Raw genomic sequence first — 20,634 nt, 5'->3', positions numbered from 1 at the left:
ATAAAATATGCATAGGTAAGTAATTTATTGGGATGTACATCCATATCGATTATAGCATTGTATGATACACTGCTGACTTTTAATACCCTCCATACTTGGAGGTTGAAGAAATTTTTCAATAGAATTTGTATGATCTAGCAAAACTGGCAGTGCTTCTTCATATTTTCCATTGTACATCATTTCTGTAGCCCACTTTCTTTTTTCCACTGACATTTTTATTAATTTATCTACTCTTTTACAATCGATTTTATTATTACACTTTTTGCAATGCAAAGAATTTTTAAATTCTTCACTTATTCTTAATTCTGATGAGCAACATTTACATTTATAAATAATTACATCTTTTAGTGGCAATTGCCAATTTCCCCTACAGGCTTCACATGCACACATAAAACGATATTTTTTCCACAAATGCTCTAATCTAGCATTTCGTTCTTCACTGAGAAAATGAGGGCCATAGCAATCTAAAAGTTCCGACCCTTTTTCTATAAACCTGGTGGCCCTTACAACTACTCTTCCTACAAATTTTATTTATTAAATATCTCTGTGCAAATATTACTAATTTAATTCAATTTTATCTACATTACCTTCTGGGTAGGTGTGTCGAACAACATTAGGATAGCAACTATGATTTACCAGGCTAACTGTAGTGTAAATGGCTCCACCAACACATCTTGGTTCCCAAACATGAGTATCTTCATTTTTTATATTTTCAACAATATCATAAGCATTGCAATTTATAGCTTGTAAGTGTTGTAGAGTGGCAACAGCCAGTGGTACTAATATTTCATCTGCTGAATCCAAATTTAAAATGTACAATAAACATTTAGCTAAAAAAATTGCTTCTATGCTTCTTATAAGATTTATGATAGGCTCTGAATTTTTACAATGAGTCTTTAATTTAAGCACAGTTCTATAATCAAGAGGATCATAAGTGTCTGTCCTTTCTAATTTAAAATCGTTTATTGTAGCTCCTGAGTGATACTGAATGAAATTAGAATTAAATAAGTTAGACTTCAAACGTTCTTTGTTATCAATTATTATTTCTTCACTTTGAGGTATTAGTGCTTTTAGCACAGTTGTTCTGTATGCTAAGCACAAATGAGAAGTTTGCCTGTGTTGACTTGAAGTAGACTCGAAGAATGAATTAAAAATTCTACATTCGTATTGGTGATAGTTCATCCAGGCTTCTTTTCTACAATATTCTGAACAGAATAATACCTGCAAAAAAAATTATTTTCATACAAAATGGTAAGTGCCAAAGCTTTCTAAGACTGAACTAACATTTTGGCAACCACGACAAGGAATTTTGCTACAATTCTTCATTACCAGACTAGCATGGCAATGTAAACAATTTCTCATCAAAGCATCTTCATTAGTGCTAAAGGAAAATGGATGATCAACAATCAATATGCTTCCAGCTTTGATTCTTCTTTGAGCCACCAGTTGTCTTCCCTTTTTATTGTCAAATTTCAATATTACAGCATCAGAACAACTTAAAAGAGTTTTATGCAGCTTTCCTTCAACCACAGGGATTGCTGGTGACAATTCATTTAATTTAGAAAAGTCCTTGGATCCATGTTCTTGATCAGAGCTATGCTTTCTACAAGAAACTGGATTCATATTTATTAAATAGATTTTTTTTGAGCACTCAGATATCAAGAGAGAACACTCAATTTTACACTGTGCAAAGTATTTTGCTATCTCTTTAGAGTCATAGAAATTCTCAGGGAGAGCAAGCATGCACTCACAGTCTTTGATACAACTATCAAAAACATTTAAATCAAACCAAAGCTTAGCACGTTGTATCAGGACCTGTAGGAATAGTTTGCTATGTGCACTGGCTGCAAACAGTGCTTGAGTAAGGATACATGCTTTTTCTTCATTCAACTTTCCTTTTGCATTTTTATATAGATTTTCTGCCTGTTTGTCGTTTTTACTACAGAAAGAATCTTTTGACTGCCATTTGCACACCACTGTAGATACCAGAAGTGATTGAATCATCTTTTGCCTATTACCAGCCCTAGAAGATTCCTCGAAGGTGGATGATATTGGCTCCACAGATGCTGCATTGTAAGCGATCCGGTAAAATTCGCCAAATGTGCCAACTCTAGAACAGGTGCTATTTCTTCAGTTATCATTAATCAAGATTTAAGCAGTTGAACTATGCTAATGTAGGTTCAAATAAAAATGATTAACCACAATTATTAAGTGTAATATATTATATATAATAATATAAACCTGAATTATCCATTATTTTAGTTGCCAGGAAAAAATTGGTTAGCATTAAAGAATAAAAGATTAATTTTATAAATCAATAAAAAAAATTTTAGAATATAAATATGGGAAGGTTTGTGAATATTTTAAATTTCAATATCATTTAAAGTTGTTATAATATTAATTGAGGAACCTTAACTATTTTAGCTTGAATTTCATGAAGTTCTTGGAGCCAAGAATTATTTTCAACTTTCACAGTGTTAATTAAGGAGTTTGGGACATTTTAGCTTTCAGTTTGCTGCAAATATCTCAGCCAGTTCTCATTTACTTGCTCTAAAATTGTCAGAGTAATTTCGTCGACGATTAAAATAGCTAAAGCAATGCTTTCACTCCTCAGAAACCAGTAGATGTTAAATTTATATATTCAATCCAAAGCTAGAATTGTTTGGATTAAAGTAAATTTGATAATATCTTCCCATATTGGCCAATTTTCACTTGTAACACAAATTTTTTAAAAACAGCCATTGAAGTAGAGGATCGTTTGTATGGAAATTTTTAACTTACCCTTTCGATAAAGACATTATTAATTCTGGTTATTGTTATTGGTTGATTTTCTTATTAACATTAATTCGACAGCCGCTTCTACGTTGTCACTAAAAGATACGAAAGCTGAAATCTAAATATAGAAATTGCTTGTTTCGAAACTAGAGCATCTCCTTTCCTAAAATGATTGAGCTTCAGAAAATATTAATTAATTATAAATCAACCGTCCAAGCCAAATAAATTATTATCTCACTCATTTTTACAAATATAATTCTTCATAAAATAATATATAATTAATTAAATATAAAGATATACTCTCTAACAAAAATAAAGATATAAGTAAGGGATACAAATCGACAAAATTTTATTTGTTCAGCTTTTATTTTCCTATAAAAAAAATATAATAAACATAAAAATTAATAATGAACATAAATCAATAAGTTAAATTTCATTAAAAGGTAGTTCAAAATTCCCGCCAATAATAGGCGTATTATTTTGGATTCTACTCAGGACAATATCAATGCTAAAATATAACGTTAAATTTCGTTTTAAGCTGTAAATTAGTTATTCATTAAAATAAATATTTAGGGTTAAATTTATAATTAAATTTTAACGAATAAATGAATTTTATTATTTTAGTTAATCCTCGTTTTTTCAGTTTTATTCCTATCGTGGACGTCACGTCACTGGTCCTCAACCTCACTGGTCGTCACATGACAACCACGGGTGCGAGTGATTTTCTGATTGTAAATCCAACAGTGATAACTTAAAATCAATCATCTGATTCGTTTTGAAACACAGAAATTCGTTGTGCATTATTTGTGAAATTGTTACACAATTTAGCAAATCATGAGATACATTTTAGGATCCACTTTTGCGGGCACTGCCTCTGCTACAATAACTGTTTTAGGTATCATATTAATACTTTAACAGCCATTAAATTATCGACATTACAAAATAAACGAAAATTTCGTATTAATTATGATATTAAAACCATTAATTTTTAAATTTTCTTAGTTTTTGTCAAATTTTCCTAATTTCTTCCTTTTTTCTTTTAGTTCTATATTACGTATTCACTGGTAAGGGTGAACAAGTCAGTTTAGCATGGTAAGTGGAAGCGAATGGTATCAGCTATGTCTTCTATAAAAAAGATTTGGTAATTCTCAGGTTTTTGGAGCAATCATCTCCTTATATGTGGGCATGTTTGGGTGTAGGACTGGCTGTTGCACTTTCTGTAGTTGGGGCTGCTCTGTAAGTTTTCTTCAATGATTAGAAAATTATATATAAGAAATCATTATTGATTTGTAATTTTGTAGAGGCATTCATACAACGGGAGTATCAATCATTGGAGGGGGTGTAAAAGCTCCACGCATAAAAACCAAGAATTTAATTTCTGTGATATTTTGTGAAGCTGTAGCTATTTATGGATTGATTACTGCCATTGTCTTGTCTGGATTACTAGAAGAATTCAATGTTGCTGAGTTGAATGAAGTACAACATGAACGAACTTGGTTAGCTGGTTACTTATTATTTGGAGCTGGTCTTGCAGTGGGTCTTGTTAATTTATTCTGTGGCATAGCTGTTGGCATTGTAGGCTCAGGAGCAGCCTTATCAGATGCAGCTAACTCTGCTCTTTTTGTTAAAATTCTTATTGTTGAAATCTTTGGATCAGCTATTGGTCTTTTTGGTTTAATTGTTGGTATTTACATGGTAAGTTTTCCACAACATTTCTGTTTAAAACCAAAATTAGTTAATATTAATTTTTATTAATATTTTTTAGACATCAAAATCTAAAATGGGCAAAAAAGAATAAGGATGATAAAAACAGAATTTTATCTTCAAATGAGAATCTTATTGTTTTCATTCCATGTGTAGCATTCACTGTAAATTGAGAGAAATATTTACAAATGGCCGAATTTTTTTTTAATCAAGGTACTGAACATTTTCAAAAGTTAGTGCAGAATTTATAATTGCAATTTGTGTAGGATTTAGTTTCAAGTTGGATAAATTTAATTTTAAAATTAAAGACTACTAGAGTAAGGTGTGACTGTCTCTAAAATATAAATAGGTGTTCATCTTGTATGTGTAAAACATTTTATTAACTTTATTCTGTAATATTACTTTCATTTGCAGTATTTTGAGTACGTTATAGTGCTCACTTAATAATACCTATAATGTAAATATTCTTCAGTAGTATTGGAAGTACCAAAATAAATTTGCTGAAAACTTTAATCAGAAATAATTTCAAAACTAGCTGTTATGCCTAAATCCTACAATTTAAAGCATTCTCTGTTTGTTATAAGTACCAAACGCTGACTTATGTACACTAATAACAATCACCTTATGAATCTGGGTGTAGTTGTAACAAGTGTAACTGAGCTTAATTAAAAAATATGCTATTAAACAAGTAACAATAAAACTCTATGTCAAGAGATATATGACAAATGAAATTATAACTTTCTCTTAAAATTTGTATTCAAATTGATTTACTGCAGATTCCTTGAATTGTGTAGTAACTTCGTATGTAGCATGGTACATAAGACTTGTCATGCATTTTATTCATGCAAGGCAACACAGGTAAACTAATGAGATAACATTTAAGTTATTTTTCAGAATTCACTGTGCCAGTACTGCACAAATGTCATTCCTGTCTTCTTTTAATGTTTCATTATTGACAAAGATATAAATGATATTCACAGTACTGGCAGTAAATTTTGGAATATGGCTTTAGGTCAAACATTATTTCATTATATTGGCATAAAATAAAAGAAAGGAAATTAATAGAAACAGAAAACTGAGATATAAATAGGTAAGTCAAATCCTACAACTGAAATTTAAAGGAATCTTCTATAGATAGGGACTAGACTGAGGATCATAGCATAATCTACAAGAGACTGGAGTGAGTGGAAAGAAATTATTATCTGATTCTGAGAATCTGATGCAGTCAAATCTTTTAGTGAAAGAAATAAAAGATACAAAGCAGTTACCACAAACCGAGCAATTACTTGAAATTTTTATTGCAATCAGACATGTAGGAGGTGTCTTAAATCTCTATTCTTATCTTTCCATTTTGCAAAGGTTTTTTGGATAGGCTGAAATAGTAATTCCAAAGTTGAATTTCTCTGCAGCAAAAATACAATCATATATCCTACATAATTTTAATTTATATTCATAACAATAGGAAATTTTTTTTTGATATTCAAGTGTGTCATCTTATTTTGCATCATTAATTGGGTTAAAATTATTAACTGGATCCTGATGGCTTATGCCTTTATTAATAAATTTGGTTGAATGCATGTAAAGTATTGAGCTTTTAAAAAATTACTTTATCCTATATTAGCAGATTGTTACCAGTTTTCTAAATATGACCTAAATAGGACTTTAGAAGAGATATTTATTGAATAAAAGTAAGTTATTAGTTTTACTTGAAAATATGTTTTTTATCTAACATTTTATAAAATATGGGATTAATGGTACAAATAGCATATTTAAACAGTGTATAAATGTATAATAAATTTGATTGTATAAAATTAGTAGTACTTAAATTCAATAATACTTATTCATAAAGGGATAAATCTTTTGTAACCATCTTGGAAAATTCTTACAGTTCTACTATTTATGTAACATTACTTTGTTGATAGTCTTAAAAGCTTCATCCAAGTTTTTGATATAGTCGCTGGCACTACGTTTATCTTGGTAACTTGTTACAATTGAACCTAGTAATTTATCTTGAATCATATATCTATAATTAAAAAAAAACAATAATACAAATTGCAATTTTATGTTTGACCTTTAATTGAACACTTTTACTATTACCCAATTCCATATCCATCATCAACTACAGGGCCAAATCCACCAGCCATTACTGCTGAGCTTGATAAAGTGGATGTTGACAATATATTGTGATTTATATATTCATATGATTTATCTTTAAAAATATCAGGAAGAGGCTTATTCAATCTTTGGCACAGATTTTTTAAAGCAAATAAATGTCGGTCAAAACCTTGTCCTGTATTTAATGAATATTTTAAAAATGGATTAAAAACTATTATTCATTATGTTAGAATAACTTCTTACCCATAGCAGCATTTTTAGTTAAATTAGAATGAGCTTTACTACAAGCTACAATCATATTTTTAATCTCAGCTGTTGATAATTTAGAATTTTTGTCAGTTAAGGCACTGCAAACAGCTTTTGTTTCAAGTGTTACTGGTCTAATGGTTTCTGTACGTCCATGCTTAAAAGCAGCAGTACTACAAGACTCATAAGTTGGAACCATATGTCCTTCTTGCATGTAAAAGGCCAGTTGAAAAGCCAGTTGCATGATAGCATCAGGACTGACATTGAAACTTTTGCATTCATTTTTTCCAAATCCTTCTATTATTAGGTAATCAACTGCTAAATTCTGTGTGCGTTGTTTATACTTTTTACTTTCTTCAGCTATAATACCTTTTGCCTTTGTATCTAACACAAATTCAATTCTATGAATATCAGAATTATTTGCTTTGAGATTTTCAATGTCATGTGGATGGAACCATGGTTTTTCTGTTATATCCTTTTTCACATCCTATAAAATAGATGGTTATATATATGAGTATATTTCACAGTAATCAAATCTTATAAAATTGATGCTTACTTGAAAATATCTTAATACAGCAACACCATCACCCCAAGAATGTTCAAAATTAATTCCAGCATATCCATCCTTGGTACAAATTATAGAAAATGATTTATCAAACCATCTATTTATTGCATCACTGTGTAGAAAATTTCTGATCAATTTACTTTTATTGTCTTGCATCACATCATCATCTAGATTAACCATGAACAAAGCTGAATCTATCTTTTTCAATACATCTCTGTTTCCTATGTCAATTAAATGATATCTTGCTCTACACCAGAAATCTCTTTCAGAGGCTGTTAAAACACCAACAGAATGTATATTGATTGGTCTATTATCATCTAAAATTGATTTTAGACAAGCTGCAATTTCTTTTGGTGGATGTATATATCCAGCTTCATCCAAAACATTAAAAGCGTAAAAATGTCCTCTTCTAGATACAACTATATGTTTTTCTGAAGTATTTTGGTAAATTCTATCTTTTCCCAATTCTGGTAGTCTTGTAGAGTTAAACAAGTTATGATATTGGGACATGTCCAATGGAAAAGCCTGTGAAAGTTTTCTTCTATGACTCATGCCTAAGGGGATAAAAGGTTCATCCATCACCTTTTACATATTAACATATATTTAACACTTACTTTGAAAAGATAAGCTGCATACCAACTTAAACTAGAAGGTACTAAATTTGTAATAGTACGAAATAATTCTGTATCAGATTTTTTTGGATTTAAATGATAAACTTCTGGCTCTAATATTCCTGCTCTTAGAGATTTCATAAATCTCAATGATGATACAATAAGATTTGTAATTTTAACTAATTGATTGTTATCACTTGATTCCTGTGTAAATACTAAAAATGGGTTATAATTAATTGGTAATGGCTTACGGTCTTTCAAATACATATCAAACCATGGCTCAGTAATATAGCTTGTATGCTTGTTCTTTTTGTTCTCTTCTAATAAAGCTTTGTTTAGCATTAAACCTTCATCAGATAAAAACTTGTTAACATAAGATATTGTTGTATTTAATTGGTCATTATTTAAAATAGGTCTTTGTGCATTCAAGTATCTATTAGCAGTGTCTTCCAGTTTTGGAATTGGTAAACGGGGTAGAGATGGTTGAAAGTGCATAGTTGGCACTTTGCTTTGTTTAATATATTGACATTCATCAGAATTATTCCATGCTAGAGTACTTCTGCAAAAATAATTTCCTATTTGTATTTATATGACCTGTGAGAATTTAAATTAAATAGATATGTATTATATAAAGGAAAATACCTGCTTAAACAAATGGCTAGGAACATAGTATCTCTGTTTACCTATATTGAAAGACAAAAATAATTGAATAATGAAAATAATGAAGATACAAATATGCAGGAAATTAAAAACCATGGTGAAAAAATACCAATTTTCTGTTTATCCATTTTTGTTGAATAGTCAAGCTTAACATTTTATAAAGCACTTTGCTTGCTGATGACAGGCAAGTAGTCAATCAAGTGAAACTTCATCTAATTCAATGCATAAGCAAAAATTTTTACGCGTAAAGAAATGGGCATTTCCATTTAACTACAAACTTGAAGTCTTTGACTGGAAAACTGGACCATTTATTTGGACGTGTTGAAATGCAACAAATTTATAATTAACTTTGTTGAAATTGTACGCGTGCTTGCATTTCTATTTAAATTGTTAAGATTAGTGAGGAATCAAATATTGTGGATAATATATAATGTTTCTAATATAATTTTTGTATATATATGTATATTATACATTTGATGAAAATATCAGTTACTGCCCTAAAAATCTTTTCTCGATCTGGACTTATTCCAATCAAACCATCTAAACGAAACTCTTCTTTTCTACACTACATCACCTACCTACCTACCTGCACCTGCATATAGTGCATAATACACGTAGTATATTCTGTACCTTTGTTTTATTTAGCAAAAAGTTGCTACACTTTTTACACTTTGTGCACTTTTTAAGATGTCAACTTATACAATGGACAAAGACAGAAATACGGAAAGTGTAGAAAGTGTTAAAAGTGTAGGCCAACGAGATCATACCTTTATACAATGGACAAAGACAGAAATACGGAAAGTGTAGAAAGTGTTAAAAGTGTAGCTAAATAAAACACAGCTTGTATTGTAGTATATTACCAGTTTGAAACTTTGAAGAAGCCAGCTAGCTGTCGTCTAGTCAATCATAGTACCATGGTCCATGGCTGTCCAGTGTCCACTATAATTTTCATACACCGTGGATATAAATAATGGAGTGTGCGTCTTTGATTTTACTTCAATAAATTTCCTATTTTTCTCAAGAATACAGTTCCTACAATTTATAATGGTTATCATTTATTAAGATACTTGTTAGAGATATTATTTTTCTATTAATCAGATTTTCAGTGCATTTTTTATCCAATGAAGAAGTACAAAATATTTAATTTTATGTGACTGGAATAGACTTTGGCAAAGAATGAAGAGTGAAATTTATATGAATAAATCGAAATGATATGATTTTGACGTTTCTTTATGTGATATTGTGTAAATATCTTGCGGTTTTACATATGTGTACCTCTACTGTCACATATTTGAGGTTAGAATCAGCGTCATGTCTATGTAAAACTTCAGAGACCTAAAAATGCAATAATTATTAACTGAAGATATAGAGAAATGTAAATGTATAAAAAACTTAAACATTATTTTATGTGTATATGATTGTTTTCCTGTAATTGTGACATTGTTACAAACGTAAATTCTTAGTGATTTTGTGATATGAGTCCACTATATTTGACATAATACCCAATCATGTAAGTATTAATAAGGGGCATGCAACAATAACATTTCATTACGTTGCTTTTGACAAATTATGATAACTATTACAGGGCAGATCGGGATTATGAAATGGGTCCTACAACAGAAATGATGTGTAATGACTTTGATGATGAACGAACATTGGACGAAGAAGAAGCTTTAGAAGGTAGTGAAGATTCTCACAACGAGTTGTTCAACTTACAAAAGGTATAGACTTTAAGCAATTTTTAAGTCTATCTCTCAGCTTGTAACATTATTCTGATCCCGACTATTCTAGGATCAAGCCTGTGAAAAGAAAAATTCAAGCCCATAAATAGTTACAATAATGATAAATTTCCGCAAAACTTTGGACTCAAAGTGCGTTCTTGTAGTGAGATATAAAGCCTATCATCAAAGTATCTGTAGGTCTTCTAATCAATTTATGTTCTTTTCTTTTTTCAGGAAGGAGACATGCCTTTGAAAGATTTGCTTGCTATGTACGGATATGGGGACCCATCAACAGAGAACTCCAACAGTTCTGACAGGATGTTGCTTCCATCGGCGAGTGGAGATGCAGAGGGTGATGAAAATTATTCTGATAAAGGAGATAATGATGCGGATGACGATGATGATGATGATGAAACTGATACCACAAATGAGCCAGATCTAAAGCAGTTTTATACAGAGATGTTGGTAAAGGGAAAAGACACACCATCAGGAGGATCCATAAAGTCCTCAGGTGCAGCAAAAACTCAGAAGAGGCGTAGAGAGGATGACGAAGAGGAAGATGATGAAGAGGGGGAAGATAGTCCTTTGGTGGATGGTCAAAGAGTCACAACAACAGGATTGGCAGAAAATGTAGGTAGTGGTGCTACTGCAGTCTGTGCAAAAATTGCAGCACTTGCTGGTGAAGGGGAAGGGGATTCGGGCAATAATGGAATCGAAGGAGCCAGTGGTGTAGGAACAGCCGATGGCGGTGAAGACGGTATTGTTACTGGTGGAATAGGCAGTGGTACTTCCAGGCTACTAAGAAGCGTTTCAAGGCCACAGAGTGAGGAGGAGGAAGATGACTGTGATTACAGTCCTGACGAGGAAGAATGGAAAAAGACAATAATGGTAGGCAACGATTATCAGGCTGCGATTCCCGAAGGCCTTTGCAAGTACGACGATGCTTTACCCTACGAAAATGAAGACAAAATGCTCTGGGATCCAAGTCACATACCTGAAGAAGAAACTGAAGAGTTCCTCGAGCGGGCTCAACTACCGACGGTTAAAGGTGGATCATTACCTGCTGGCTCTCACATAAGGGACGATGAACAAGCCTTGTATCTTCTACTGCAGTGTGGATACAACTTAGAAGAGGCTCTACGAAGACGAAGAATGAACGTTGTTCCTCCTACAGAAACAGTGAGCTTATGGTCTGAAGAAGAGTGCCACAATTTTGAATCAGGATTACGAAGTTATGGCAAGGATTTTCATATGATACAAAAAAATAAGGTGAGATAAATCGAAATTGAAGTTAAGATAATTCCTTAACAAATAATTTATGTAAAGGTGAGAACGAGGTCAGTTGGGGAACTGGTGCAATTTTATTATCTGTGGAAGAAAACAGAAAGACACGATATCTTCACTTATAAAGCAAGATTGGAGAAGAAAAAGTATGCCTTGCATCCTGGTATCACGTGAGTATCTTAGGACATGAATTGATGATGAATTGGAATGTGATATGGAAAAGATTTTTTAACGGGGTAACTAAACTGTAAGCAGGGACTATATGGATCGATTTCTGGAGGAGCAAGAGGGGGTACGTGATCGTAGTAGTTCGCCAAACGTACATTGCTTGCTGTATGGAGATGTCAAGAGGCAGAGAACAAGCGCCAATGCGACAAATAGTGAAGATACAAAGCCAGAAACCTGGGATAGTGGGGCTGTGGATCCTTTGGCTGACCATAATGGTCCAACGCCAGCTCCACCGCCACCACCTCCTCCTCCACCTCCTGTTTCTACTTCAGGTGATTAAATAATTGTAGAAGTAGTAAAGATATTCGGGATGTCCATAACGAAAAAAATTCATTGATTTACTTATTGAGCAATCGCACTGGACTGATTTATTGTAAGTTACAATTGCGCCAATCAGATGCGATAGGTCAGTAAGTAGCTTTAAGAGTAATCACATGCTGAATATCTCTATTGTTGTAGTGGGTTATTCCATAATTTTGGTATTAAAAAAGTTGAATACCCTTTTTTGGGTTAATTTGTTTAGAAGTTGCAGCAGTGGATCCTGCATGTAATCCAGCCTGGCCCAACTTGGGATCCCGGGGTCAAACTACCTCGTCGGTAATAACGACTATAACGATCAACACCACTACAGCTGTAGCTTCCTCGGCTACGACAACTGCAGTAATCAGTACGAGTACTATAACCAGCTCAACGTCGAACTCTACGGCGAACAGTTTTTACCATCAGCGAGTACCTGCAGCAAAAACTAACGAGCCGCAGGATTCACCGTCGCCAGAAAATATTTTACCCCATTTACCTCCTTAGCGTCTAAATTATTATTTGGCCCTCAATTCTGATAGGCCATACGTTACTTCGTCGCTATCTTAAGCATAATATTCGTTAGTATCACGAATTATATTTTTATACTGTATCCTAATCGATTATCGATTGTCCCCAGCACGAAAAATTTTCTCTTATCGTGGTTAGAGATAACATCTTGTGAAGGTTGGGGAACGATTTGATTCGATCTGTGTTGGCAAGAAGCATTTGTGCAATTCTGCACAACTTTGTAAATCTGACAAATCTTGATAAATACCTAAAAACAGATTAAACAAAGATTAAGAGTCGACAGTCCTTTATTTATTACCATTTTTGCAAACATCCTAGAAAAAAATAGATAAACTAAAATGATTTTACTTTTTATTAGAAACAGTTTTTGAGAAAAGTAATTTTACATATACACATATTACACCTTACGACCAACTGTATTTATACATATTAATTAAACAGGGAATTAAGAAAACCTTATCGAAATTGTGCAGAATCTAGTGGTTTAACCACTGATTTCAGCAATTTTCCCATCAATGGTAGGAATTGAACATTGTTCATGTTTATCGAGAAACTACCAGTAGTTAAAATATTATCTTGCAACCTGGCTTCTCTTGTTTGATTACTCTGATTTTCTTCCTCTTCCTGCATGTGATTTGGATAGCAAACTGGAGCTTTATCAATAGTGCTGCTACTTGTCAATCTTACTGGTGAAATTGTCTGACCAGTAGTTTCAGGTGCTTGAATAAATTTTATCCTTTCAGTGTCGGTATCTATCAGTGAACCCTTGACATGCCAATTATCAGGAGTTCCTCTATGACTAAGAAAATCGAAAAATACACTCAGTTCATTATCAGTTTCCCTCATGATTAGCTGACGGTCTCTCAAAGGTAGCCTTGGACTTTTAATACCTTCCAGGGCCTGACAAAGTATTAAAACTAAACTAACTTCTAAGGCTAAACGCGTGTTATTTTCTTCCATAGACGCAAACCATGGATCGCTGGTTTTATTAGCGTGAGATTTAGCAACTACGGGACTTCCATTTCCAGTTGTAGATGCACTAGATCCACTTCCTTTAGCAATATGCCTTCCAGGAGCCAAGGCTGATGAGATGACACTAGATAGCACTGTGTTCTCGCATATCAGAGGGTCATAAGGTCTTCGTACTAAGCGTGGACTAGTTAGAACTGGTAAATTCAATATACCGGACGATCTAGAGGTGCCTGGGAGGGCGTGAATTATCCTTCTGATATCTTTTGATGTGTGATGCATTTTTCGTAAAACGTCAGTCCTCTCTGTATCTTTCCTAGGTGGCTCAATCTTATCGTCTTTACTAGGTTGACTCGTTGGAATGTTTACACCGTGTTGGAATCGAGAATATAAAGCTTGGGTAAACAACTGTGCTGAGCTTATTATTGTTCCATAAGTTAGACGTGGACCCGAGCTAATGCACATTCGTGGAGGACTGAAATTAATCTCTGCCATTGGGGTGTACCAGAAATTCTGTGTGTATATGGTGTCCACTAAAGTATTTAGCCTTGGCGAGAAGTAAATGAAACTCAAAGCACAAGTTGTATTAATGACTATCAGTTTGTTCATCAAAAGTTTCAATTCTCCACTCGGTAATTTCTCGTCACAGGACTCTAGTTCCTCAGCACTGCTCACACTTATTCCGTCTATGATGAATTTTAAAATCCTTGGTCTGAGTAATAAATTTACGGTGCTATCGTAGACCAAGTACATACACTTGATTAAAGTTTCGCGAATTTTAGGTTGCACGGAATACCATAGCACAGGCTGAGTTGCCGTTGAATAAATCAGAGAAACCAAGGATTGGACCAAATCAGCAGCTATAAGGTCAGCCGTGTGTCTCAAAAGTGTCGAAGCCACCATTAATTGTTGTTCATGGGAGTTAAAAAATTTTACAATTATATTCAAGTAAATAGTAGGCATTTCGCTGCTGACAAAACCCAACAAGAACTCAAGGCCAAGTGTGTAAATTGGCCACCAATCCTGACATCTCCATTGGCCACTTGGACGGTCGTCGTACAGAGAATCTAACATGCTATTCTCTATTTCCATAGGTGGAATTAAGCTCAGCCACATTTTCGTTACTGCTGTTTCATCGATTGGATTGGGAACGTACGCAGATCTGGCAATAACACCTAGAAGACTCAACGCTACGCTGCTAAATCTTGAGAAAGAATATTTCTGTAAAGTCATTACTACACAGTTCATTAGTTCTGGTATCATTTGACGAAGTTGTAAGCAGGTAGGTTTCCGACAGTGCTTGGAAGGATTATGGTCTACGGACGAACGTAGAAGCTGAGTGACCATAGAAATTGCCAAGGTTGCTGGTAAGCTCTCTCTAATTCCTTTAAGATTTTCTACTTCGTTTCCCTCGGTGTTCTCCTGTGACGCAGCTTTATCCTCCGTCCTGCGAATCTCCAACATCTGTTGTTGCTTTCGTTGCTCCATTTTCACCGTGGCCTCTCGCAGTTCTTCCAGTTCTCCAGTTGCGATCGTACAAGAATATCCTAGCAAGTATTCTAAACTCGCTATATCGTCTGCTAAAGTGCATTTAACAAGTTGCACAGACCCCAGTAGCAAAGATATTAAAGTCTGGCGTAAATATTTCCCATACCCACGATAAGACTGAGCTATTTCCTGGGTTAATTGAGTCAGTCTCGACTTAAAAGCTTGAGAATCTCCTACACACATTTGTTTCCAAGAAGTAACACATCGAAGAGACAAGGATGCTAGGAGCATCATAATTTTTCCTACATCTTGATCTTTAGGATATTTTATATGTTCTAGCAAAGAGTCTAAAGTTAATTCAGTTATCAGGTGTGCCTGGAGAACGTCAATATGATAATGCTTAGCCACTCTTTCGTCCGTCAAGGTCACTATAAAATTGTACCAAGACTCTAGATTCGTTTGGTAAAGTGGCTGTAATTTCTTATAATTTCCCTGCTCTTCGTTTATTAGGATAGGCTTGAGAATATATTCTGCCAGCTTTTTCCAATGTGACTGAGACTTATCCAAGAGTTTTTTTAGATTTATAGAATAATCGTTTTCAAGTAACGAATTCTTAAATAATTCTAACGTAATAACGTCAAGGAGTTGAGAATATCCTTTGGCTCCAATCATTAAATCCTTAAAGAGAGGAGCGAATAGATAAGTCCAAAAGTTCTCTCGTTTCCTGAAAAAATTGACGAGTATCTCGTTCTTGTGGTACCACATGGCTCGAATCAAAGTCATTGTACTGTCATATAAGCTGTCCTCGACAATTTCTTCTTCGTTGTAGATTCGCTTCAAGTATTGGTCCAAAAATTGGTTGCACCCTTCGGTGTGAAATTCTTCGTCTCGTCTAGGAAATGTTCTTTTACGCTCTGCTTGATGCATTATGTTGAACAAAGCTTCTGTAAGACCGGGTTGTTTTTCCAAACAAACTGCAACTAATTCCAAAATGGCAACTTTCACCTCTACAGCACAAGTTGGAGACATCAATCGAGAGGCGAAAGTCTCACGAATCGCAGTACCGTCCATACCCATACAGACTAGCAAAGACATCGAAAATCCTTCAGCGAATTTTTTTAATAATCTAACAGCCATAGCTTGCAAGGAAGGGCTGAACCAAACGTAGAGATAATTAACGATGGTAGGAACTATTAACAATGCATTTGGAACTCTCGGTGAAGTGTATAAGGCAATTTCCAAGGGTGACCTATCTGTCAGCTCCAATCCCAATGACTTTCTAAACATTAATAATCTGTTCACTACCGATAACGCTAATTGAACACTCTTGATAACTTTAAAGCCTTTGCCAAAAATCCAATTAGTTTCTGTGAGCATTTGATTGTGCAGCGTTTTTTCTCCAGTACGTATTAGCTTTAAAATTGCGTGCCTTGGTTCAAGATATAGAAGACTATATGCTACCACTAATTGCAATTCATTTCTAATATCATCTTTTGGTAAAGCAGACTCAAGTGCTCGATGAAGGCAGAACATGCTTTTCAACCATAAATCAATTCTTTCCGACTCGGATTCGAAGTACCATGAATCCAATTTGGGTAAGACGCCCTGTAACAGGAACACCATTCCTGGAATTTCTATGGTGTACATGGCTTCTTTATTATGTTTCACTATTAAGTAATTTGAAAGAGTATCTAAATAAGCGTTAAGTATGGGGTAAGTATGCTCTATTGTATCAATTCCAGATAACCAAGAAGCAACCAAGCCACCATCAAAGGATATGGCTTCTGCAAAGTCTAACGCCTTTTGGTACCAATTATTGAATCTTGGGTAAACGCCAGCTTGCATTCTCGACAAAATTTCTTCAGGATACTTTAGTACCAATTTAGATGCAATCCTCATGCATTCTGTGACAATTTTGTATACTTTAAGAGGTAACACTGGATAAGAAAATTTATTAATGATGTCGAAACTTAATTCAGTGGGTATAATAATACTTCCCACTATATCTATATCCTTTGACAGAAGCGCTACTAGTAACTTTAAGCCTTCGGAAACGCTGTTTAGTATATCCTCTTCTGTTCCACTAATGTGAGTAACGCCTCCACCAGCTTTAAGAAACAATTGCTCTATCCTATGATGAAGAGCGTCCCAATAATTAGCTTTTGTTTTGAACAAAATAATTTCTCTTGTATTAGAGATAATGTGTAGTACTTCACCAGGGCATCTGTCTGGTATCGTGAATGTATTTTTGTGAATTATGCATTCTCTTTCGTATGGTCTCAAAGATCTGTGATCTCTTTGTCTTGGTACCTCAATTGTTAATGATGGAAGATGATCCAGCTCTGTAGCTATCTGAAATCGGTAAAAATTCATTTATTTTCATTTGCAATTCCCTTTTATTTATTATGAAAATTTTACCTTTTGCGCGCTACTTTCCGATGCATTTGCCAATCCAGTAGCAATTATTGTAAGAGGACTGAAATTGTAAGGAAATAATTCAATCGCACATTGATATATTGTCCTTAGTTCATCTTCTTGCTCGTTCCAAAATTTGTCAGCAACTTCAGGATATTGCAGAAGAGCAGCAGTAGCATGAAAAATTCCGTCTAAAGAACTCATCCTTTCTTTATCGACAAATACTGACAACAGCGTGAACATATTATACACGCTATTACGTACTACTTCTGCATAATAAGTATCATCTTGCACTATTTCACTATTTAGTAATCCTCGTAAATAATGGAAAACGTTCAGTTTAATTGCTTTAAGTCCAAATAATTTAAATTGATTTAAAATGTCTTGATTGTCTGGTTCTATAGCATAATTTGCCAGCATCCATGCTAGGAGAAACGGGCCATCATGGGGCGCACTATCCCGAACGAACTTTAATTCCGAAGAATTCCTTATAGTTTTTATCCAATTGTCTATATTGGTACTGGAATTATAAATGTCTTATTAGATTGTTATATAGGGCGTTACAAGATTTGCATATCACATTGAAGGAATGCATTACTGAACCTAATTTAGAATTATCCTTTCTCTGGCATATTGCACTAAAATGGGTGATTTTTTAGATATTAAGATTCCTAATGTGTATGACGTTATTATTGACGCGGATGACATTAACTGTACAATATCGTCAGAATGAAAAGAGTAACAATAGATTTCACATTTTACAATTACAACAATTTATTTATTTTTAAATTGTTGTTACGCTAGATATAATAAAATAAATAGAAAAGTACTTAGAAAGTGTGAAAGTATGCAATTTTTATATTTGCAGTGAATAGAAATCTTGTGTATGCTGTGCAAAACATTCCAATTCACTCCTGCACTTCCCAAAAGCACCAGAGGAGCGAGAAAGAACAATTAGTGTTGAAGACTTATTTGCTGGTTTTCAATAGCAATTATTGAGTAAGATATTTTTTTATATAATACTGCGGTTTCGTCATCTTTGGGTCTTACGCTAAATGAATTATTTTTTATCACACATGTAGTAAATAAAAAAACTCAATTACTTAAAAATGACCAATTTTTGTGTAAAGTACCAAAGGAATGATAGTTTTAAATTGAGTTTAGGACTGCCTCCCTTCACTGTAGCGCTTAAACATTGTAACACCATGAGCAATTATGCTTACACCTTTCATACATACTGTTTTGAAACATCTACAACTACTAGGAGCAATGCTGCTTGACTGTATTGTATCTCTTCAATTTTTTTGAAAATTGCTGCTTTTTCCTCATGACTTTTAGTACTGGTTAATCTTTTTGGTTCTCCCTAAAAGTGATAAAAAAAGTCATTTGTTAATTAGTATGTAGGACAATTGTTTTCATTATTAGAGTTAAATAATTTAAATTACCCCAATGCTTTCATAAAGTTTACCAAAATTTGTTTTGTTTGATTCAGAGATATGGACATCACTTAAAATCATTGTCAATACATGAAGCAGCTCTCTCATTTCAATGAGAGAAGTATTGTACAAATAATGTAAGTGGTCTTCTGTACACAGTTGAGACCTTAAAGGTGGGTCTATGAATTTTAAAGCTTCAATTTGATTCATGACAGATACAAGTAGGTCACCAAGACAAACTTCATCAAAAAACTTAGAAAATTCTTTTTGATTTGGGTGAGCATCATTGTCTTTATACTCAACCATTAATTTTAAACATTTTATCAATGTAATTCTTTCTGAATAATAGAAACTCCAAATGTCTGCTATTAAAGCTTTCATGGATGTCAAATCTGTTAAGTGAGATGCAAAAGCTTCTGCTGAATTTCTATATTCATAGGCCATGAAGTTTTGTACAATCTCCCATGTGATAGTAGCATCTAAATTCTTAGAAATAATTTTATTAAAAAAAAAACACAAAAAAAAAATGCAACATTATATTCATATACTTATAAAGGGGATACTTACTAAAAGTGCTCCAAGCTTACTGACAAAATCATACATTTTTGGTGGATCATTTTTTGTTATCGTCTTAAGTGAATCTTCTGTGAATTTTTTAAAATACAATAATCCATCCCTGAGCAAAGGAGTAGCCTCCTGTATCTCTTCCTCAACAAGTTTTTTTTCACAGCGGCATGTAGTACCAGATATTACTGACCATAAATATTTACAGTATCTAAAAACACAAGTAACAATAAAAATACTACTTCCAAAATAAAAAAAAAACTAAATAAAATATTTCACTTACGGTAAACCTCCTGACGAAGACATTTTTATTTAATATCATAAATAAGTTATATACAGCTTTATAAAATGTATCATTTACTATTTTCATTTAACATTCTTATTAGCAGTATATTGTAGGTGCATAACCTCAAACTGCGTTATTGGCGGTAAATCTAACCAACATTTCAACTCTTCAGAATCTTTTGTCCTTGTCAGCGACACAACTGACACCACACGGTAAAACGCAGAAGAGAAGCTTACTTATCGATCAAAAGAATAATGGCGAGATACCGACCGAGAAACACTTGTTGATAATTTATCTTCTAGGTAATCTAGGTGTTGTTGTTGAGGGCTAAGAGGGTGGGGTAGATAAAATGCATGGCACGGAGCGTTTTCTTTCAAATGTAGTCTTATTTTGCAAAACTTTTGAGCATTTTCTAATTAATCATGCAAAAACAGAAAGAAAGTGCAAAAAAAAATAAAAACAGAAAAGACAACATCATTTAAATCTAAAAAGGCCTGAATCTTGTAAAGTATTAATCATCTGTTATTAAAATTAGCTCCATTTGACCAATCTGGATGAATTATGAGCCATAATGGCCGTAGTTTAAACGAGATGTTTCGTCTAATTAATTGTCTCGTCCTCCTAGGGAACAAAAGGATTTCGTACGGTTTCACTAGAAGCCGAACAAAGAGCGAGAAGCAGAAACCGAGGGAGATCTCAAAGGCTGCAAGGCGAATATGGAGAAAAGCTGCAAATACTC

At 33.6% G+C, this 20,634-nt stretch overlaps 5 protein-coding genes across 14 annotated transcripts; 2 read left to right on the top strand and 3 right to left on the bottom strand.

Moving 5' to 3' along the window:
* Nucleotides 1-10: 10 nt before the first annotated feature.
* LOC136775759 (SET and MYND domain-containing protein DDB_G0273589-like) lies at nucleotides 11-2,876 on the bottom strand. Of its 5 annotated transcripts, XM_066730818.1 has the most exons (5): nucleotides 2,782-2,869; nucleotides 2,417-2,652; nucleotides 1,285-2,122; nucleotides 588-1,221; nucleotides 11-518 (listed from the first exon to the last, which is right to left on the bottom strand). In XM_066730818.1, exons 2-5 carry the CDS (start codon nucleotides 2,434-2,436, stop codon nucleotides 25-27), a joined length of 1,986 nt encoding a protein of 661 aa, XP_066586915.1. In that variant the 5' UTR covers nucleotides 2,437-2,652; nucleotides 2,782-2,869; the 3' UTR covers nucleotides 11-24. The 5 variants fall into 5 exon arrangements, with proteins under 5 accessions (XP_066586915.1, XP_066586917.1, XP_066586916.1 ...); XM_066730820.1 differs by lacking the exon at nucleotides 2,417-2,652 and having other exon boundaries at nucleotides 1,285-2,110; nucleotides 2,782-2,876; XM_066730819.1 differs by lacking the exon at nucleotides 2,417-2,652 and having other exon boundaries at nucleotides 2,782-2,871.
* Nucleotides 2,877-3,448: 572 nt separating this feature from the next.
* LOC136775763 (V-type proton ATPase 21 kDa proteolipid subunit c''-like) lies at nucleotides 3,449-5,192 on the top strand. Its single transcript, XM_066730828.1, has 5 exons — nucleotides 3,449-3,670; nucleotides 3,819-3,867; nucleotides 3,928-4,011; nucleotides 4,077-4,470; nucleotides 4,541-5,192. The coding sequence occupies exons 1-5, from the start codon at nucleotides 3,610-3,612 to the stop codon at nucleotides 4,571-4,573; spliced, it is 621 nt and encodes a 206-aa protein (XP_066586925.1). The 5' UTR covers nucleotides 3,449-3,609; the 3' UTR covers nucleotides 4,574-5,192.
* Nucleotides 5,193-5,326: 134 nt separating this feature from the next.
* Nucleotides 5,327-9,173, bottom strand: CPT2 (Carnitine palmitoyltransferase 2). Of its 2 annotated transcripts, none has more exons than XM_066730813.1 (7): nucleotides 8,786-9,173; nucleotides 8,659-8,699; nucleotides 8,020-8,575; nucleotides 7,397-7,930; nucleotides 6,838-7,327; nucleotides 6,577-6,769; nucleotides 5,327-6,502 (listed from the first exon to the last, which is right to left on the bottom strand). In XM_066730813.1, the coding sequence occupies exons 1-7, from the start codon at nucleotides 8,828-8,830 to the stop codon at nucleotides 6,373-6,375; spliced, it is 1,989 nt and encodes a 662-aa protein (XP_066586910.1). In that variant the 5' UTR covers nucleotides 8,831-9,173; the 3' UTR covers nucleotides 5,327-6,372. The 2 variants fall into 2 exon arrangements, with proteins under 2 accessions (XP_066586910.1, XP_066586911.1); XM_066730814.1 differs by having other exon boundaries at nucleotides 8,020-8,591; nucleotides 8,786-8,878.
* A 476-nt stretch (nucleotides 9,174-9,649) lies between these two features.
* Nucleotides 9,650-13,025, top strand: LOC136775760 (mesoderm induction early response protein 1). Of its 4 annotated transcripts, none has more exons than XM_066730823.1 (6): nucleotides 9,650-10,186; nucleotides 10,262-10,397; nucleotides 10,632-11,666; nucleotides 11,724-11,851; nucleotides 11,934-12,181; nucleotides 12,436-13,025. In XM_066730823.1, coding segments are annotated over exons 1-6 (1,827 nt in total). In that variant the 5' UTR covers nucleotides 9,650-10,184; the 3' UTR covers nucleotides 12,714-13,025. The 4 variants fall into 4 exon arrangements, with proteins under 4 accessions (XP_066586920.1, XP_066586919.1, XP_066586918.1 ...); XM_066730822.1 differs by having other exon boundaries at nucleotides 9,654-10,186; nucleotides 11,937-12,181; nucleotides 12,433-13,022; XM_066730821.1 differs by having other exon boundaries at nucleotides 9,654-10,186; nucleotides 12,433-13,018.
* Nucleotides 13,026-13,186: 161 nt separating this feature from the next.
* Nup188 (nuclear pore complex protein Nup188) lies at nucleotides 13,187-20,039 on the bottom strand. Of its 2 annotated transcripts, XM_066730810.1 has the most exons (7): nucleotides 19,893-20,039; nucleotides 19,613-19,820; nucleotides 19,055-19,531; nucleotides 18,848-18,972; nucleotides 17,613-18,129; nucleotides 13,665-17,546; nucleotides 13,411-13,536 (listed from the first exon to the last, which is right to left on the bottom strand). In XM_066730810.1, the coding sequence occupies exons 1-7, from the start codon at nucleotides 19,913-19,915 to the stop codon at nucleotides 13,531-13,533; spliced, it is 5,238 nt and encodes a 1,745-aa protein (XP_066586907.1). In that variant the 5' UTR covers nucleotides 19,916-20,039; the 3' UTR covers nucleotides 13,411-13,530. The 2 variants fall into 2 exon arrangements, with proteins under 2 accessions (XP_066586906.1, XP_066586907.1); XM_066730809.1 differs by having other exon boundaries at nucleotides 13,187-17,546.
* Nucleotides 20,040-20,634: the final 595 nt, after the last annotated feature.

Source organism: Prorops nasuta, unplaced genomic scaffold (assembly GCF_024137725.1).
Source record: "Prorops nasuta isolate Cenicafe-Biocafe unplaced genomic scaffold, Cenicafe_Pnas_1.2 PNAS00008, whole genome shotgun sequence".
NCBI classification, from domain to species: domain Eukaryota; kingdom Metazoa; phylum Arthropoda; class Insecta; order Hymenoptera; family Bethylidae; genus Prorops; species Prorops nasuta.
The sequence above is the reverse complement of the archived record's forward strand: the minus strand, read 5'-3'. Positions and strand labels throughout refer to the sequence as shown.

Coding starts and splice junctions, on each gene's coding strand:
- LOC136775759 (XM_066730815.1), bottom strand. Junction 1,222..1,284: donor CTTGTCGTGGTTGCCAAAAT/GTTAGTTCAGTC, acceptor TTTTTTTTGCAG/GTATTATTCTGTTCAGAATA. Junction 519..587: donor TCGACACACCTACCCAGAAG/GTAATGTAGATA, acceptor TAAAATTTGTAG/GAAGAGTAGTTGTAAGGGCC.
- LOC136775763 (XM_066730828.1), top strand. CDS start 3,610: ATGAGATACATTTTAGGATCCACTTTTGCGGGCACTGCCTCTGCTACA. Junction 3,671..3,818: donor TGCTACAATAACTGTTTTAG/GTATCATATTAA, acceptor TTTTTCTTTTAG/TTCTATATTACGTATTCACT. Junction 4,012..4,076: donor TCTGTAGTTGGGGCTGCTCT/GTAAGTTTTCTT, acceptor GTAATTTTGTAG/AGGCATTCATACAACGGGAG.
- CPT2 (XM_066730813.1), bottom strand. CDS start 8,830: ATGTTAAGCTTGACTATTCAACAAAAATGGATAAACAGAAAATTG. Junction 8,700..8,785: donor AATGGATAAACAGAAAATTG/GTATTTTTTCAC, acceptor CTTTCAATATAG/GTAAACAGAGATACTATGTT. Junction 6,770..6,837: donor AACTAAAAATGCTGCTATGG/GTAAGAAGTTAT, acceptor CATTAAATACAG/GACAAGGTTTTGACCGACAT.
- LOC136775760 (XM_066730821.1), top strand. Junction 11,667..11,723: donor ATATGATACAAAAAAATAAG/GTGAGATAAATC, acceptor ATTTATGTAAAG/GTGAGAACGAGGTCAGTTGG. Junction 12,182..12,432: donor ACCTCCTGTTTCTACTTCAG/GTGATTAAATAA, acceptor TAATTTGTTTAG/AAGTTGCAGCAGTGGATCCT.
- Nup188 (XM_066730809.1), bottom strand. CDS start 19,915: ATGTCTTCGTCAGGAGGTTTACC. Junction 19,821..19,892: donor TCTTCGTCAGGAGGTTTACC/GTAAGTGAAATA, acceptor TTGTGTTTTTAG/ATACTGTAAATATTTATGGT. Junction 18,973..19,054: donor AACTTTATGAAAGCATTGGG/GTAATTTAAATT, acceptor TATCACTTTTAG/GGAGAACCAAAAAGATTAAC.